We start from the raw sequence: 19279 nt of genomic DNA on the forward strand, positions 1-19279 counted from the left end.
GTGTTGCTCATACGACATGACGGGCTGTACAAATTCAATACATTCTGCGATGACTTGCCATCTTAAACTTGAGAGGTTTCATCTTTGACAGATAAGGCCTACTAGTAATGTGTTGTGGAATCTTTCGACTGACGTCCAGAGACATATACATGCATGCATACATATATACATGTATATAAAACGAAAAGAGCTAAGCATACAACATCAAGGCCATAGCCAGGATTTCATTTCGAGGGGGGTTAACCAAAAAAGAACATTTCAAATTCAAATTACATATGTACATATCTTTATTCAGGCTTTACAGTGATTATTTACATATAATTCATACTTATACATCTTAAAAAATATATTAAAAAATCATAAAATAAAAAAACTAAAAATGTATCATTTATTATGTACATACATATGTTAATCTACACCTGTAAATTGTTAAAAACACATATTATACATATGTAATATATGTATATGTATTTATACAATTAAATTTAATCGGCGAGCTTTTTTCGCAGCAAATATGTCAATAACTTCTTTTGTTGGCACATTTACACGGCGATGAACCGACATCAGTGCCAAACCATTCAATCTTTCCGTGCTTGTTGAGTTTCTTTAACCTCTTCATAGTTGAAAAATATCGCTCGGAAGAGCATGTAGTAACTGGCAAAGTTACCAAAATTTTTAAAAGAAAATGCACATTTGGAAATAAATCTTTATTGCAGGATCAAGCGATTCTATTGCTGAATTAGGCATGTTTATTTCGGGTTCGTTGCGTCATTTTGTTTGCCAAAGCTACAATTCAGACTTAATGTAATTGTCTTTTAAAAAATTTTCATAAAATGAAAAGGTGTTTTCGTGAAATACCGTGCCAGCCTTTATACACTCTTTTGGTAGCAATTTGTAAAGTTGTGTCACTGTTACATTATGCTTTTCAAATCTTAGTTTTAATTGGTTAATGAAATCATCTAAAAGTGGAAGTAAAATGGTTATTCGGTAGTATTTTTTTGGACCTTTTCTGTTTGCGCGGTTTTGCTGTCGCCCAGTTATTCGAGTCAACGCTATTGTTTCACCCAGAAACTCAAGCAAGTTCTCAGTATCTTTAAAAATATCTACGAACTCTGTTTCTGAGTTTGTACGCATATTTTTAAAATTGTTTATAATAAGATCGGCGTGCTGTACAGCAGCTGCTAAGTCGCATAAAGTTGTTTGAAAAGTTTTGCATAATGGTAAGGTATATGCAAATATATAATTTAGGCAGCACAAGCTTATCACGAACTCGCTAGTTGATATTGATCTTATAAAAGAAGATGCTTTTGATGAAGTATCGCAATTGCTATTACCACTTAATTCTTCTAATGCACCAACAATCGCTTTAAAAATCTCTTTAAACCTCAGCAGCCCATCATGGTTTTCAACCCATCGGGTCTCGCACATTGCAGTTAATGTTCTCCATTTTGTTTCTGGCTTATTTTGTTTAATATATTCTGTTAAACAATTTGTTCGTTTGGCGGAGGATTTGAAAAAGAGCCCTATTGATTTTATAATGCCAATTGCATTTCTGATGGGTTGAATTTGGCATGAGTGACACAAAGCTAAATTTAGCAAATGAGAGCTGCAGTGCACATAGAAAGCTTCAGGATATTTTTCTCGGATTATTGCCTGCATTGCCTTTCATGCTTGCAGCACCATCGTAGCCTTGTCCAACTAAATAATTACAGTCAATTTGCATATTGTGTAAACTTTCCAGAATTGTTTGAGCTAAAGAAGCTCCTGTTGTGCTTTCAACAGTAACAAACGTAAGGAAATCTTCTCGTACGATATAAACATTGTTGTGGAGCTCGGTGTATCTTACACAGATGAACATTTGTTCCTGTCGTGATATATCCGTTGTTTCATCAGCCAGCAAGGAAAAACTCTTAGCATTATTAATAGCCGTCACCAGTTGTTTTTGAATTATTTCACCACAAACAGAAATCAATTCATTTTGTATAGTTGGACTATAATATGTAGCATTTAACTGCAAAGTTTCATCATGTTGCTTCAAATCTATATCGCCACATTTATGACGCATACGTAATATAGCTCGAAAATTACCATCATTAATATCTGGTTCAGACTCATTGAATTTAATACATCCGAAATCGCAAGTTCCTCTTAATGATAATTCTTGTCGTCCACACAGCTTAATGGTTTCAACAATGGGAACCAGTTTTTTCCTATTTTTGGCAATATTAGCGGATCGCGCGATGTCTAGTTGACTCCTTATATCTATTTGTTTTTTTTTTTTTCATATATGCTTATAAAATTATCAGCAAATAATGTGCAGTCTTGATGATACTTGCTTTGCTCATGCCGCTTAAAATCCGCGATCGCGTCTTTCCACTTGTTTAATGGTTTCACAACCAATAAGCTCAGTTTTTGGTGTGCACCCTTCCCAGCACATTAAGCTGAAAATAAAACGCAAACCTTGCACAAAGCACCTTCAGGCTTATTTAAGGTATAGACCAGCCAGGAGAATTGATCGAACCATTTGTGCTGAAATTTCAAATGTCTTTTGTCATCTGTGATTGGGAATTTGTAAGATTTCTCTGGTACCCAGGATTTTTTCAATAACACATATTTTAGTTCATCATCAATTTTTTGTTTTGAATTAGCATAAGATCCTAAATCCAATTTGTCAAGTGGGTTAAACGTAGTTTCGTCTCCAGAAGAACTGGTAGTGGCGGCGACAGGAATAATAGGAGCTGAGCTATCAGTAGACACTGATGAACACTGATCTGGTTCTGGTTCCTTAGCACTATCATAATTTTTTTTTGTTTTTTTCCAAGTATTTGAAAAGTGTGTTGTTGCTTGAACGCTTCGACATCACAAAACTATGTTTAAAAAAAATTAGTATGCCTACGAATACAACACAACTTCTTTCTAACAACATAACATTGCACTTTACTTACCTAATCAATTAAATAAACTAAAACTTTTTATTTATTGAAGCAAACTAAACAATATTATTAACCAAATTAACTATAACGAACTTGCCACTGTTAAGCGCACTTCAAAATTGACAAAATTGATTAAATATAAAATTTAGTAGTTGAATACAGTAGCACAATCGTGCTTTCACAGACAATTGTCGCGACATGTTGGTGTGAGGTGTCTGGCACTGTCCGTGCGCTATTGTACGCATAGGCCGTGGACAACGCTGGTCTAGTAACAAAAAGCAAGCAAAAAAAGTACCGTACATTAAAATTTCATAAAAACAAAAACGATAAAGCAAGCGTGCCACAAAATATATGCGTACCTATCTATAAAGATTGTCGTTAGTTCAGTAGTAAAGCATATACATACATAGTAGATACAAATAATAATTGAGACTAACTTTTTACATGATTTCTATGCTTCTAAAAAATACAATTAAGCATATTTATATTATAAAAAAAATTTAATCGCATTAATTTCGGGGGGGGATTGATCCCTGCCATCGTAAGTAATATAATGCATTCCTGATTGTAACGCCGAGCGCGGCAGACATACTCCTGCCAGTAAAGATAAGTGACGTTTACTCTGTTTAAATAAAATAAAACTCTACATGAATATCCGGCCCTCGTTGCCATATTAAATACATAATTGAATATACTGTGAATTAAAAATTATACAAACGTTTAAAGTGTATTTTGAAATAATATAAAATTCTACATAGATTTGTATAAGGTATCCCAATTTGTTAATTTGATACCTTAGCCTGCCTATAATAGTAAAAGCTTTTTACCCATCTTAATATCTGTCAGGGCTGAAAAATTAGTTGTGCAAACATCTTTGTAATGAGCTTTCCTATAAACAGCTTCGATTGGCAATTGCCACCAATAATACCTCTCGTAATATGTGAGATCACGTAATGAAGAAAGGCTCTGGTTCAAAAGGTAGGCAAGTTCTTTACTTTTTATGGGTAACATATTATTTTTTTGCAAGCAGAACGGTCCTCCATATGCAGCAATTACATATAAGGCGCTAATATTTTACAAATCATCAAATAAACTTCTTAAGTGATAAGCATGGTGTTCTCGATGATTTTGATGTTTTCATTGAATACTCATATGAGCACTTCATCACTTTAAAAACTAATTTTGATATATTCGCATGCATTTTTTAAATTTTCTACTATATAAATATCGTCCTTCAGCTTTAAGAATACAACTGCAATACGCAGAGTTTTGTAATAAATATTACAACTATAACCACATGCCATAAACGGAAATATTTCATTCGAACATAATTCTTGTTCGAAAGCCTCTCTCACTCGCTCTCTCCATTCAAAGCCATATAGTGGTTGCGCCGCGCTCTAATAATTAGAGAGTCTAATTGTAGAAGAGAACCTATAAACATTTGTAGCAAAATGCCGGCTGTTGAGGAACTCAGAATTTATATTTCTCATCAGTTGTTTTCCGCATTTCGGCAGCCATTGTTCGTTTATGAAGTGTGTGTAAAGCGAATAACATCGGATGGCTTTATACGAAAATCTAAAAAAGCGCAAAATATAAAAAACGAAATGGCAAAGCGTCAACGAACTAATATGCAAGTGTTAGGAAGGAATCAATTTTATTTTTGTCAGTCGTGGTTTTACATCACTGTGACCCCTCTAAGTTGAGAAGAGAATTGTGCGATGAAGGAAAAGTCGGAGACTTTAAAATATAAAATATATACGAGTATGAAAATGGTTATGGCATGTTGAGCTAATTCGATTTTGCCATGTTCGTCTGTATATACCCAAACTATGGATAACTCATTTGATATCCAACAAATTGTTTCTATTTGTCTTCCAATTTTTTTTGACTATTCTATGACGATTAGTCCAAATACTAAATGAATTTTCAGTTTAGTCAGAGTCCACGTTCTCCCTCGGTTTCTGCAATAGGATTAACTCTCATAGTTTCTGTGGTTTTTCTAATAGTTATTGCTAACCAACTATGAAATCTATTGTCATTGGGGTTGGCAAAATAATAATTTGCAAAATGGCGTCGACCAGGCACGTTCGAACTTCCAACTTCCAATGCTCGAAACAGTTGTTAAAATTTATTTCCGGTAGAGTCTTCAATGCACCTAGTATTTCACAAGTTTAATGTCTTCAATTAACGCAATATGGTTTTCTTAGAGCGGTCGTTTGAGTTTGCTGAATAGCCAGAAGTAACGCGGAGTTAAATCACGGTAGTTACGGTAGTTATTTTGATTGAAAATTGGCTAAAATATCACGAATAATGACGTTTCGACACTCTTTGAATAATTTGTACCAAGCAAAAACATTTATATATTTGCAAAACAATTATCACCGAAGCCCTTTTCAATATTCTGAACGTGTAGGAACCAGAAATTTGATTCCGCCCACAAAACTTAATGGAATTTCTTTGTTGAATAATTTCACTCATCGTAAAATTCAACGAATGTACTTTATGTATTTCAGAAAAATAAGCATGTACTAAACGCTAACAACTATTTTGATGCGACATTTGGCAAAGATGTCACGGACAGACATACGAACCTAGAAAAAAATACTTCGAAGAATGGGTTTTCGTATAGTATTTAAATTATTATAAACTATTTTTTTTCTCGCAGTATACAAGTTTCGTACATCGATGTATATTGGCCACCAGTACTGTCAAGCCTCTTCTTTATAAATTGAATATAAATCAGGTAGCAGCTGTCAAAAAATCAACTCCGAAGATAGTATTGGCTCATTGCAAAACATACGTCTGTAAAAGAAATAATATCCGGCCTACTGCTTGTCAACAGCTACAATGTATCTTTAGAAATTGGTAATGAAGCTATCAATCTGTAAGGAACATTTGTAATAAAATACAACTCAAATTACATGACATCTGAAAACAGCAATAATTCAATCAAGAGATGCCTCAGGAATTCTTGAATTAATTCTTTTTCAACAACATTTGAAAAAACTTATTTAGTAAATATTCAAGAAATACTAACATCGACTCCAAATATGAGGTCAGCCGTGCGTACTAAGCTACAACCATATCAATACTCGTAATTAAATTACAAAATCTCATGATTTAGGTTGTTTTGATACATAACTTTCCAATGCAATCTCTAGCATGTAGTGTTATTAGTTTATTTGAAATTAAAACCACACACATACGAGTGTGTGCAAACACAACCACATGTCCGTTAATTTACCTCCGTTTGAGAGTATATTCACATATTGAATTCCGGTTTCTGCATTGCTAAATTTATTTAATCAAGACAATGCTTTTGCAACAGTAAGTTTGTGGTAGGCCCTCAAATAATTGCGGTTACTTCCAGGGCTAACGCCTTTGTAATGGTGTGGTTTTCTCAAACTCAAAATTGAAATATGGTAGTATATGTGCACCCATGATAAAGCATATTGAAGCACCAAACACAAATTCCGGAAAATATTTCTTTATAAACAATACTAAAATATTTTCTGACAATTTGTGGACCAAAAACAAAATTTGCTTTTCGTTTAAGTGGTAGTTTTGATATCAAAGACTTAACGGATGGTAAAAGATAATAAACATTTAAGATTTCATGCAATTCCAAAAGCGTGAATTGTTTTACATTTCCTTTGTTAATATAGAGGGAATGAAATCCGTCGGCTACAAACAGCACTCGATAGACCCAATGAAAACACTGCCACACCTTGAAGCAGTAAAAACTTATGATGCTTAATAAAGCAGAGTTTTTTAACGTGAACTGAGAGGGGTGCCAAGGACACTTATGAAAGCCTTTTTTCAATGTGAAATTGAACGATAAGTCCAGGTGTCACCTACTCTGCTCACCACACTAGGTGCTATGATATGCCGATGGCCTTACTATGGCGTCGGAGTGTATATTGTTAATTCCACTACTGCTATTATCCCTACCTACTGGCTTCGCATTGTGCCGCGTGAGGGCTGCGACTGAATGATAGATATTTCATGACCAGTCGGCTGCTTCCTTCATTCAGGTATGTTTGTGTGCAGGAGTGGAGAGATTTAACGTATATTTATTGAGTTTTTATGTGTGTGCGTGAAGGTTTTTACGAGCGTAATATTGAGCTTGAGCTCACCCATATTTATTTCAATCGCATTCAATTGGAAATTATGCCAGTGGCCACTTAGTGTCATAACAATGGGCTCTTGCACTAAAGTGCCGTGTTTGAAATGTTAGTCAGCGTTGGCGGATTAAATCTTAAATAGAGACTGTTGGTGTTGTGAATTTTTCACATCAAATGTTCGTTCTATAATTTTCACCAAAAATATTAATTTCAACATAGAAATGTAATGAATTATAAAATCACTATTAATTGATAATAAAAGTGTGTCACATCTTAACTACATATGTATGTATATCGAATATAGCGATCAGCATGATGAACTGAGTTGTTTTGCTTATGTCCGTCTGTGAGCATATAGGCGGAATAGTCCTATATTTTTTTGATATCTATCTGGAATTTTGTATGCCTCCTTTTCTTCACTAGAAGCTGATTTTGCCGGAGCCGCCGATATCGGACCTCTATAGCATATAGCTGCCATAGAATATTCTAAAGACAACATTAAAATCTCTGAAGTATTTTTTAAGATCGGTTTACTACAGCACATATTTCCCATACAAGCTGGCTGATTAGAATCAGTTTCTTTCATGAAAACGTGGTGGCTGAATTATTTGTATATGGTTTCCCATGTATAACTTTTTAATATTTTGCAATAAGTGAGTAACCTTACAATTTTGAGGAAATGATATTCCAATACAAAATTTTCCACTTTATAAAAAATATTTTAATCAGTTTTTCGATAAAAACGTTTCGTTAAAAGTTAAACGCAGTTAAAATTATGTATCAAATATACTGAGCATACATACTGTACAGTGTACACCAAGTCGTATGAGCAACACAGAATGTGCAGATCACTTGTATGAATGCGGAAAAAATAAACTTCAGAAATATCGGACAATGTATTGTACATATACGTAAGATTGTGAAAATTGTGAATCAAAGTGAATATACCGGTGACTTGGCGAATGATTTCCAAGTACAGAACTGTTGCAAGTACCAACTGAATTCTGAAACCAATTCTAGGAACCAAATTCAGTTGACTCCATGTTGTAACAGAACCACATTTGAACATTCCTCTAGTTATTGCGGTGCGAAATGTAACCACATGACTTTCAACTAATTCCATTCAAGGTTTTTTCTAAAGTGTGTGCAAATATACATATGTACAAGTATGTCCTTAAATATTACAGTGGGGATTTAAGTTTCATTGCCATTTGTTTACATTCAAATTATACACATATGAATTGTGATGTTATGTCTAATTATTTAATACAGGTAAGGGTTTTCACAGCTGTGAGGGTTACTTGCGGCAACACACATTTATAGGTATACTTGTGGTCCCGGCCGCGCGTTGCTGTGGTATATATTTTATACTATTATTCACATAATACACTATTCAATACAGTGAAAATTTTGTTTAGGAATAAAGGCGAACACGTTTTTGTAGATATACTCGTAAGAATCCAAGGGATTGTAATTGAGGTTTAATTTTGAATATGTTCATACAAATAATTACGAATTTAAGGCTGCTTTCTCAATGTCTGGTTACCAGCCGTCCAGTTAATAGAGTTATCCACTTAATCTAAGAGTTTTTACTGAATTTTTTATTTATGAATTGTTTTTACTATCCTATCTTCTAAGTTGGTTCAAACTGGACACAGTGTGCTAAATTTTACTGAAATCGGTTCAATAGTTTAGCAGTCCATCGCGGACAAACAACGTGACACGTAATTTGTGTATATAAAGATATGTGAGATCAATTAAAATACGACTGGCCTTAGTCTCATAAATATATTGGTTGTCAAAAAGTCTTGCGGTATTTTCGCTAGTTGGCGCTGAAAGCGCGCAGTTCTAGTTTTATTCGTCGCATCGGGTCATGCTATACCTTTTTGGAAAGCTCATTTCACGTGCAAACAGGTATTTGATTGATTGCCGTTTCGTTTAAGTCGTTCGTGAGTTATAGCGTCGCAAACATGGAGCAAAATAAAGAGAAAATGCGGCATATTATAGTACTACTACGATAAAGGCAAAAATGCATCTCAAGCCGCCAATAAAATATGTGCAGTTTATGGACCCGATACAGCTTCCATTTCCACCGCACAACGATGGTTTCAACGTTTTCGTTCTGGTGTAGAGGTGATTGAAGATGCGCCACGCTCCGGAAGGCCTGTCGTCGAAAATTGCGATAAAATCGCTGAATTGGTTGAAAGAAATTGGTTGCATAGTAGCAGCCGTAGCATCGGTCAAGAGCTGGGCATGAGTCATCAAAAATTCATTTCAATTTCAATAAAAAAAAAAATTCAATAAAAATACCGCAAGACTTTTTTGACAACCCAATATTTCAGACAAGTTCTGGATAGTGCGGGAAAGGAGCATAGTAGCACCTTTTTGCCTGCTTGTCTGCACTTTCTGCATGTATTTTCGTTTTTTTCCGCAAATCCAATAGTAGTTTGTTATCTGTCAAGTTACCACCAACCATGCGAGATCTATGTATGTGATCTTGCAAAGTTCGAAGAAGATCCGACGTTTTCGAGCCTAATTTTCAGCCGTGATGAAGACACTTTCTGGCTCAATGGGTATGGAGACAAGCAAAATTTCCGCATTTGGGACGAAGATCAATCTGAAGAGATTTTATAGCTGCCATTTCATCCAAAAAAACAAAGGTTTGGTGTGGTTTGTGGGCCGGTGAACTAATCGGTCCATTTTCTTCAAACTGCTGCCGGTGAGAAACGGATCTGTCAATGGCGACCGTTATCGCAGCATGATAACCGACTATTTGATGCTTGAAATTGAAGCTCGTGATGTCGGCGAAATTTGGTTTCAACAAGCTAGTCGATTAGCTACCGAAATCTTGTGATATCACATCGTTAGACTTTTTCCTGTGGGAATATGTAAAGTCTAATTTCTGTACGGACAATCCTGCCTCACGCTATCAGTCGAAATGATCGAATAAGTTATCGAAAATTGCAAATAAAAATTTGAAAGATATAATATACAAAAATATATAAGTATATCGAAGAATGTCCTTTCGAATTATAAATAATAAACATTCTCCATTAAATTTGAAGTTTCCGTGTTTTTTTCTTTAAAAAGTAGAACTAGCTCTGCGCACTAGAACACGGCGACCACTCTATCGGCCCTCGTCAATCTGGCAGCTGATTTCACTGCTGAGCTTTCTTTTGCAATATTGAATGGTGGCAGGTTGAACAATCTTCCAAGTGTAGTCATTTGAGTGGTTCTTGGTGATTCCGTTATGCAGAAAGCAGTGAGCCATTGTATTCGCTCCAACGGTTCCATGTATGAGATCTTATAGGCAGCGGTCTGGAGCGAAGCACAGGTGATAGACCCCATGTTGACCCTAGCTTCTAACATGCATAGTTAGCACTTCTGGTTTTTTTCTCCATCCCTTCCATATTGAGTTTACACTTCAATTTGCAGTCAAAAATTATACCGTGGGACTTGGTATGATCCTTAGTGGTTACTTCTCTCCGTTGATCTTCGAGGGTTATCATGACGGAATTTTGTACTTTCATGTCAAGAACACCATATCCGTCTTACCGGCACATACCTCTTGGTTAGCTGACCTCACATTGGTTGCCGCAAATGCAAGTTTTACCTGAAACCGAATACGTTTGAACTGAAATGGCAAATCATTTTGAATGACTTAGACGACATTGGTGAATATGGTACGATCCATGTGTCGTCAACATCGATATTCACTCCTCTGGAATAAATGCTGAATCCATGAACCATATTAGTTTTCACAACTTTATATAATTGGTAATGGTATGGTTCTATCGCTGGATTTCATCAAAGAAGAATATGTGCGTGCGGCAAACCTCTTTTTTGCCAATCAACAGTACATCCAGCATCTAACAGCATCATTGTTTGAAAACTCATGCTGTGAAATCGTGACCACCACTTACTGATTGATCGCGAATCAATAATTCCGTTATTTGTGGCCGTTTTGGAATGCAAGTGAATGTAACAAACAAATCCGTCCGTTCGAAATTCTTCTTAAGTGATATTCGTCTTTACCGCGGCTGAACATAAGCGGATATTGTAGTGCCTCATACGATCGATGAGTTTCACTGATTCGCTCTAATGCATTTCCAGTTCGACGTTTAATAAGAATATGGGATTCTAAATTATCGCCAATAACAAAAAATGATATTTCATCGGCCGTCAGTGCATTATATTGCCGTTCATGAGTGCCTCCTGACCAAAAATTCTACGAAAAAATACGGCGACTAACAAAAGGTTTCAAGATCGTAGCATACTCTTGTAGAACCCCCAAAAATGATCTAGTGACCGATGCCCAGAGCATACTGAAATTATGAAGGGAACACTTCTCCAGCTTGCTGATGGTAGTGAAAGTATAAAGCCAGGAGATGGCGAACCCGATTCCCTAGTCGATGACGATGGAGCAGACGTTCTATTGGACGACCATGAAGAAGTTCGAATAGCAATTACCCGTCTGAAGAACAACAACGGTGTGAGCCAATAAACTTCGGGCCGAGCTATTCAAATACGGCGGTGAAAAACTGATAGAGAGCATGCATCAGGTTCTTTGAAGGATATGGTTGGACGAAAGTATGCCTTGGTCCTTATCAGTATGAATTTATGCCTCGAAAATCAACAAATAACCAGATATTCACCATGAGCCAAATCTTGGTAAAGATCTGAGAAAAGAGAATCGAAGCACACCACATGTTCTTCAATTTCAATGCTGCTTTTGACTACACGAATTCCTATTCGCTGTCTTTATTCCGCGATGCCTGAATTTGGTTTCCCCACCAAAACTATTACGGTGTGTAAACTGACGTTGAGCAATACCAAAAGCTCTGTCGGGATCGTGAAGGACCTCTCCGAGCCATTCGATAACAAATGAGGTTTCAGACAATCTATCCTATCATGCGATTTCTTCAATCTACTCCTGGAGAAAATAATTTGAGCTGCAGAACTAAATAGAGGAGGTACCATCATCTAGTATTAGAGTGTACAGCTGCTGGCATACGCCGATGAGTTCTGCTTCACCGCAATACCTGCCGGGAGAAGCAGAGGAAGTGGAAGACTTCCACTCTGTTGAAAAAACCAGATGGAGAAGTACCTGACTTCGTTAGCGTTACTAACAAACAAGCATTCATTTTTATATACATATATATGAATTTTATTATTACTTAAACAAACGCATTGGTTAAAAATATGAAGCATAGAATTTGTATTTCGTTTAAAACCGCTTTAGGGTTCGTCAATATCTCGAAGTAATATAAAATAAGATCCGCTCGCTTTGAATATCTGCAATACAAAACAAAATTATTGACATTTAAGTACTCGTAGTTCTAAGTAATCTTTCACAGTATTTTTTTGCTTGCCCTTCCTAGCTAATAACCAATATATTTCGCAAATTTATTATAATATCTTGTAGACTATGATCGGAATATATAGTAATCTGTATAAGAAAAGCTTTAACTCTGGTTGTACTGTATGTTTCCTGTAAAGTTTCCTTAAAGAGCTTGCTTTTGAAATGTTAGTTTGTATGGCGGCTGTATGCTATACTAACTCGATCTAAACTATTTCTTGGGAGATTGCACCGTTGTCTTGGATAAAAATGCAAAATTTCTCGAACTTATTTCGTCAATTGAAAAAGTCTTCATAGAAGCATGTGATTCCGATCGTTCAGTTTGTCTGACAGTTAAATGTTAAAGTGAACCGATATTTGCAGTACCGACAAATGAACAGCTTCTTGAGAAAAGGACGTGTGCTCAATTTCAGATCGATATTTTAAAAAGCTACGGGACTAGTTAACATATATGCAGCTCGTTATGCTGATTATTTATATATGCATTTTATAGGGTCTCCGACGTTTCCTTTTGGTAGCTACAAAATAAACTTAATATACCCTATTTGGTGCATAAAAACGAAGTTTTTCGGTGAATTTTTCCTCGCTGTACCAGTAAGCATTGTAAGCCGTGTAACACAATTTGCGAAAAGACTGACTGTTATCTACTTACACCCATCAATGTAGCCAAGGACATTACCGTGAACCAGGATATTTGGAAATAGAATTCTTTATTTGAGCGCATAATGATCATTCTCAATGTCTTCTTGAAGGCATCTGTTTCGTGGTACCACTCACAGCTATAACAAGCTAACGGAACCTTTTGCAGCTGAAAACATATAAACATCTTTTCGGTTCGTCTATATTATGGGTACTTGACGATTACCTCGTTGGCCAGGAACTGTCCGTTGACGTAGTGCATGCAATCACATGATGTAGCGGCACATAAATACATTAACATGCGAATAAAAGTAATTTTATTTGATTTCTACAATAAAGTATAAATATGTAGATGGATTATATGAATATATTATATAAAGAATTGTCAAGTTCAAGATCATTTACCAAGCCGAAGTTCATCTCGAAGAGCACAAAGCCGTAAATTGCCAGACCATGAAGAAATTGGGAGAGACAAATGTGTCTAAAAAGCCGATTGACCTCGCTGATAAACCTAAAAATCCATATATTTTTTCTATAAAATTCTATCATAAGGAAGTAATAAACATAGTATGTATATAGTACATATAGCAAATAATAAAAAGTGAACAAAAAACAAAAATCATGCAAATAACCGTTAAGTGAACAAAACTAATAGTCCTTGCGCTCTAAACAAATATCTGCCTTTAAGTCATACTCAAGAGTGCGTTGATGTTGCACTATGCAGTATCGCAAATATTCCATACGTTGCGGTTTTGGAACCTGAGTTGACGTGGATCTCTCCAACAGTAGGCATAACACTTGGACCAATGCACAGGAATGCTTACAAAGTACCATGAAGGAACCCTGGAAGCTAATGGCACCTGTAAAATGTGTTATCTAAAATAAAGGGTTTCTTGCGATCTGCAACCACATATGTATACATTAGGGTGGATCAAAAAAAATTTTTTTTTTTTGGTTTGGTACTCTGAAAAATACGTTCCTAGACTCTAAGAAAGCCACTCCAAATTTGAGTTCTTAATTGTAACGGGAAGGCCCTCCTACTTGCAGTTTTCTATTATTCTTATTATCGGATAGAAAAATTCATATTTCGCTTCGAACTAATTGAGAAAATATGTTGTTCCTTAGATTTTGTAGGAAATGGAATGCTCTAAAAAAAGGTCTTCTATGATTTTTTCGTAAACTTAACCATTTAAAAGTTATTAACGGTTGAAGTTTGATTATTTTTGGGAAAATTTTTTCTTTCTTATGAAATTTATAACTCAATGGAAAAAAAATTATTATGAATGATGAAACTCATATTTTTGTAGGAAATTTACTGCTCTATAAAAATATATGATTTTTCGATTAAGTTAAGCGTTTACGAGATATTCATCGTCAAACATCAATGCATATTAAGGTGGATCAAAAAAAAAAACAAATTTTTTTCGATTTTCGAATTTCTTACAAAATCTAAGGAACAAGATATGTTTTCAAGTAGTTGGAAGCGAGATATAAATTTTTCTATCTGATAATAAGAAAAAATACAAAACTGTATGTAGGAGGACCTTCCCGTTACAATTAAGAACACATATTTGGAGAGGCTTTCTTAGAAGTGTCTAGGAACCTAATTTTCCGAGTACCAAACGAAAAAAAAAATTATTTTTTTTGAATCACCCTAATATACACGGTTATGACTTACTCATGCCAGCGACCAGGATCGAGCAGGCACCAAAAAACATGTCCATTGCATAATACGGAGAAACCATTCCCTTGTGCAAAAACATCGGATAGCCAGGGAAAGCTGTTTAAAGCAAGACCTATATATCACTATGTAATCTAATTATTTAGATGTATGAAGATAATATTCACATACGCAGAATATACACATAATTTGGTGTGCCTTTCAAATGATTATATAAGTTTTTGAAGAATGCGTAAAAGAAATAGTTGGACATAATGCAGATGCAGGATCCTAAAGAGAATAGAAGTTGTCCCCTCGTCTATTTCCAATTGATTTCCGTAATTGCATTAATCTCCTTCTTTAGCGTGCTTTTGATTGGCATACCTAGCAAAAAGTTGCACGTTTGTATAGGGTCTCTTTAAGACATTTCTCGTGACACTAATCCATCAGTACTAGATTCTTGCCAGTTTCAAAGATTTAGATTTCCTGCAGTAGTTCGTGTGATTCAGCTTTCCGAAGCAGTTTATGAAATCTATGCTGAGTGAAGAACATGTAAGCCATTTTAATTAGGCCGGTCGTCGTTTGCAGCGCCGTGGTAGAAGTCTCCCAAGTTAAATCATTTATTAGTTTTTATTCGCCAAACAATACTTTGTACTTCATCACATAATTATAAAACCTACTTTCGAGCTCCGATCGAGTTTCGGACCTGTTTCAGATGTCGATCCTAACAGCGATCTCACTTGGATAGCTTCTAACGCCGGCTCATCATGTTACCTAATACTCTTATAAAACAGATCATAAAACCCTTATAAATCGGCAAAGCGCTTTGAGCCTACTATAAATTAATTAAGATGGCTATTGGCACTTTCGGGTATTCTCTTGGTTCACTTGCCGATAGTGGAGGACGAAGTGCCTGGTTGTTTCCACTTCACCCTTCTTCCTGAAAATTTTTACATAGTGCATCCGTTAAGATTTTTAGCCTTAGTGCCTGAATATCTATTGAACATTCTCCAATAAGAACCGGTACTATTGTAGCAAGATGAACTTTGCTAAGGGCGAGTAATTCCGAAGGTCTTCTGTGTTCTGCTCTATGCCAAACAGATCTTGTTGTTGCACAAGAGTAGGACGTCGACTAGCATCTGAGAAGCGCTTGCAAGATATATTGGTCCAGTGCTAGAACAAGACTCTAACGGAGATCCAACTGTAACTCAAGGGTACTCCTCTGGCTAGCTTGTTGGCTTTGTAATATCCAACGATACCGCTGCACTCCTTAACTAACTTCGAGCTCATTTAATCTTAACATTTAGCGAGCTGAGCGCTAATGCCGCCGCGCTGCTGACGGTGTGAATGATTATCTTCCTAAAAAAGCTGTACTTCGAAAAAGTACGCGTACTGCCACTTTTATATCAGCTACTTCTGCCTGAAAAATACAGTTAGAGAGAGAATTTCGTAATTGTAAGCCAGTCTAATATCGGTATTCTACTTGTCACGATTGTCTCATGTCTCTCGTGACAAGCAGAATACCGCTATAAGTCTTCGTTCTTTGCTTGAAAGTGATTTTGTACATTTTTAGTACCAGCGTGAAACTTTCTATTATGCACAAATTCTATTGTAATTTAATATAAAATTTTCCCTCAAAGTGGCTTTTGCTAATTCATCGCCTACTACCTGGAACGGTTCTATAGTAAAAGATATTAATTAACTAATTTTTAAAAATTCGCACGAATTAAAAACTGGCCGAAATTTTGAATCAAAAACGGAGAAGTTTTATTATAAACAGAGTAATTATTGTAGGTGTTTCTGCTTACCTCAGCTATCAAAGGAATATCGCCTTGTGCTTGTTTTATCATTAACCAGTGCGGATATAAAGCAATACAACTTGCAATTATGAAAAGGATATTGACGCTGGCAAAAAATAAAAATTGTAATTTTTTTCAAACATTGGCAGTCTGAATACATATGTGTTATTTGTGTATGTAAATATTTGAAAAAGTGTACCCCAATTTTGAAACCAAGGGAAATTAAAAAGTTCCAGCGAAAAAATTCCAAACCTCAATTCGTTTTTCAGAATGCATATTTCTAATAGAACATTGTCAATATTTCGCGAGAATGTTTAAATTGTTAGAACTAGATACTATTAATTTATTTTTGATTGAAAAATTATTAGTTAAGTTTTTTGTTGGAGAAGTGAAAAGCAAAGAGTTGAAAATTGGATGCCGAGAGATTTTCATAGTATATGTTCACATATGGCAATTATTGTAGTGACTAGCGAAAATTTGCTACAAATTGCGTTTTTTCAGATGCGTAGTTTCCAATGAGGCAATACTTTTTTCGGAGTTAGTCTTTTTGGAAGCTGTTACTTGATTTATATTCTGTTCTGCTAGTCATTTTATAATGAACAGACTTACCATGAACAACGTTTACACTTTCTGCAAATTTATTACCGTAATAATGGTTCGCAAAACAAGTTTTTTGTAGCCTTGACGCTCATTTATATTTGAAAAAGTACGTAAATTAATAGAATTGCAACAAATTCAAAAGGTTAATTTTATGACGCCCTTGCCTTAAGTTTCCAACTTCTTTTCGTTCTTGGAAATATTGGGTAGTTGAAAAAGTCTTTTCGTATTTCCAATAAAATTTTAACTAATTTTTTTTATATTTATAATGAACTTTATTGAACCAAATATGTACTAGTTGCTCGATCACTTTTTGCTATTTTTCCGCTAGAGACATTATTCCATCAGTGTAAAACTTTTCTGGTTTCTCGGCGAAAAACTGCGACAAGTAATTTTCACAGGCTTCCCTTGAAGCCAACTTTACTCCATTAAGGGAGTTCTGTATTGACCGAAACAAATAGTAGTCCGATGGTGCAAGGTCAAGGCTACATGGTGAATTCGTCAAAACTTCCCAGCCAAGATATCTCAGTTTTGGCCCAGTCATTAAAGATGTGTGTGGTCTAGCGTTGTCCTGATAGAAGACGAAACCCTTTCTGTTGATCACTTCTGGCCGTTTTTTCGATTGCTTGCTTCAATTGACACTAAAATGTAGAATCAATCGTTCGACTAGGTTGGAGCAGCTCATAGTGGGGCCAATCCAATCCCACCAAAAACTCAGCATAACCTTTCGAAATGTCAATCCTGGCTTTGTGACCATTTGTTGAACTTCACCACTTTCAACTTCCCCGAATTTATTTTTTTTTTGGCTAAATGAAGCTAACTCACTTTTCTAACACTATACATTATGACACAATGTGATTGGTAGTACTGATATACGACTGCAACGACATCTATTGACAAAATATGAAAATAAAACTTTTTCGACTAACCAATATTACACACTTGCGTCTAGTACGCTAAAATTTTACTCAGACACACTTCTTAAGGATTACAGCGACAATCAGGGACCCGATTGATAACGGGTGATTTTTTGAGGTTAGGATTTTCATGCATTAGTATTTGACAGATCACGTGGGATTTCAGACATGGTGTCAAAGAGAAAGATGCTCAGTATGCTTTGACATTTCATCATGAATAGACTTACTAACGAGCAACGCTTGCAAATCATTGAATTTTATTACCAAAATCAGTGTTCGGTTCGAAATGTTCGAAATGACAAATTTTGTTCAGCGATGAGGCTCATTTCTGGTTGAATGGCTACGTAAATAAGCAAAATTGCCGCATTTGGGGTGTAGAGCAACCAGAAGCCGTTCAAGAACTGCCCATGCATCCCGAAAAATGCACTGTTTGGTGTGGTTTGTACGCTGGTGGAATCATTGGACCGTATTTTTTCAAAGATGCTGTTGGACGCAACGTTACGGTGAATGGCGATCGCTATCGTTCGATGCTAACAAACTTTTTGTTGCCAAAAATGGAAGAACTGAACTTGGTTGACATGTGGTTTCAACAAGATGGCGCTACATGCCACACAGCTCGCGATTCTATGGCCATTTTGAGGGAAAACTTCGGACAACAATTCATCTCAAGAAATGGACCCGTAAGTTGGCCACCAAGATCATGCGATTTAACGCCTTTAGACTATTTTTTGTGGGGCTACGTCAAGTCTAAAGTTTACAGAAATAAGCCAGCAACTATTCCAGCTTTGGAAGACAACATTTCCGAAGAAATTCGGGCTATTCCGGCCGAAATGCTCGAAAAAGTTGCCCAAAATTGGACTTTCCGAATGGACCACCTAAGACGCAGCCGCGGTCAACATTTAAATGAAATTATCTTCAAAAAGTAAATGTCATGAACCAATCTAACGTTTCAAATAAAGAACCGATGAGATTTTGCAAATTTTATGCGTTTTTTTTTTTAAAAAAGTTATCAAGCTCTTAAAAAATCACCCTTTATTTAAGAATGAACACAAGAATGAACATATTTTTCTCTCTGGATAAACTCACATTCTCCACCATTTTTTGAGCTTCGTTTGAGCATTCAGGTTAATACCGATCATATATGATACTCTCTTTAATTCTCTTATTCGCCAATGATTGCGTGACCTCAACTCTTTCAATTCAGTTATATTGTACATAGTTTGTAAGAGTTTCAACTTAAATTGAGTTCAA

At 35.7% G+C, this 19279-nt stretch overlaps 4 protein-coding genes across 4 annotated transcripts in view; 1 reads left to right on the top strand and 3 right to left on the bottom strand.

Annotated features, from left to right (window-relative positions):
• The window catches only part of LOC125779050 (kelch-like protein 17), a 398740-nt gene that overhangs the window by 320908 nt on the left and 58553 nt on the right, over positions 1-19279 (top strand). The gene's annotated exons all lie outside the window — the stretch shown is intronic.
• Positions 1-19279, bottom strand: part of LOC125779053 (kelch-like protein 5) — a 293968-nt gene that overhangs the window by 153224 nt on the left and 121465 nt on the right. The gene's annotated exons all lie outside the window — the stretch shown is intronic.
• Positions 1-19279, bottom strand: part of LOC125779045 (kelch-like protein 5) — a 78145-nt gene that overhangs the window by 9675 nt on the left and 49191 nt on the right. The window lies entirely within an intron of this gene.
• LOC125779060 (odorant receptor 63a-like) lies at positions 12201-14891 on the bottom strand. The gene is made up of 6 exons (XM_049459484.1): positions 14734-14891; positions 13750-13915; positions 13461-13566; positions 13282-13383; positions 13069-13224; positions 12201-12352 (listed from the first exon to the last, which is right to left on the bottom strand). The coding sequence occupies exons 1-6, from the start codon at positions 14816-14818 to the stop codon at positions 12296-12298; spliced, it is 672 nt and encodes a 223-aa protein (XP_049315441.1). The 5' UTR covers positions 14819-14891; the 3' UTR covers positions 12201-12295.

This window comes from Bactrocera dorsalis, chromosome 5 (genome assembly GCF_023373825.1).
Source record: "Bactrocera dorsalis isolate Fly_Bdor chromosome 5, ASM2337382v1, whole genome shotgun sequence".
Taxonomy (NCBI): Eukaryota; Metazoa; Arthropoda; class Insecta; order Diptera; family Tephritidae; genus Bactrocera; species Bactrocera dorsalis.

What these genes read in the sequence shown, in the direction of transcription:
- LOC125779060 (XM_049459484.1), bottom strand. Translation starts at nt 14,818, where the DNA reads ATGTTTTTGCACAAGGGAATGGTTTCTCCGTATTATGCAATGGACATG. An exon ending in GACAGTTCCTGGCCAACGAG is followed by an intron (nt 13,225 to 13,281) that starts GTAATCGTCAAG and finishes ATATGTTTTCAG; the next exon opens with CTGCAAAAGGTTCCGTTAGC. An exon ending in CCTTGGCTACATTGATGGGT is followed by an intron (nt 12,353 to 13,068) that starts GTAAGTAGATAA and finishes TTTGTATTGCAG; the next exon opens with ATATTCAAAGCGAGCGGATC.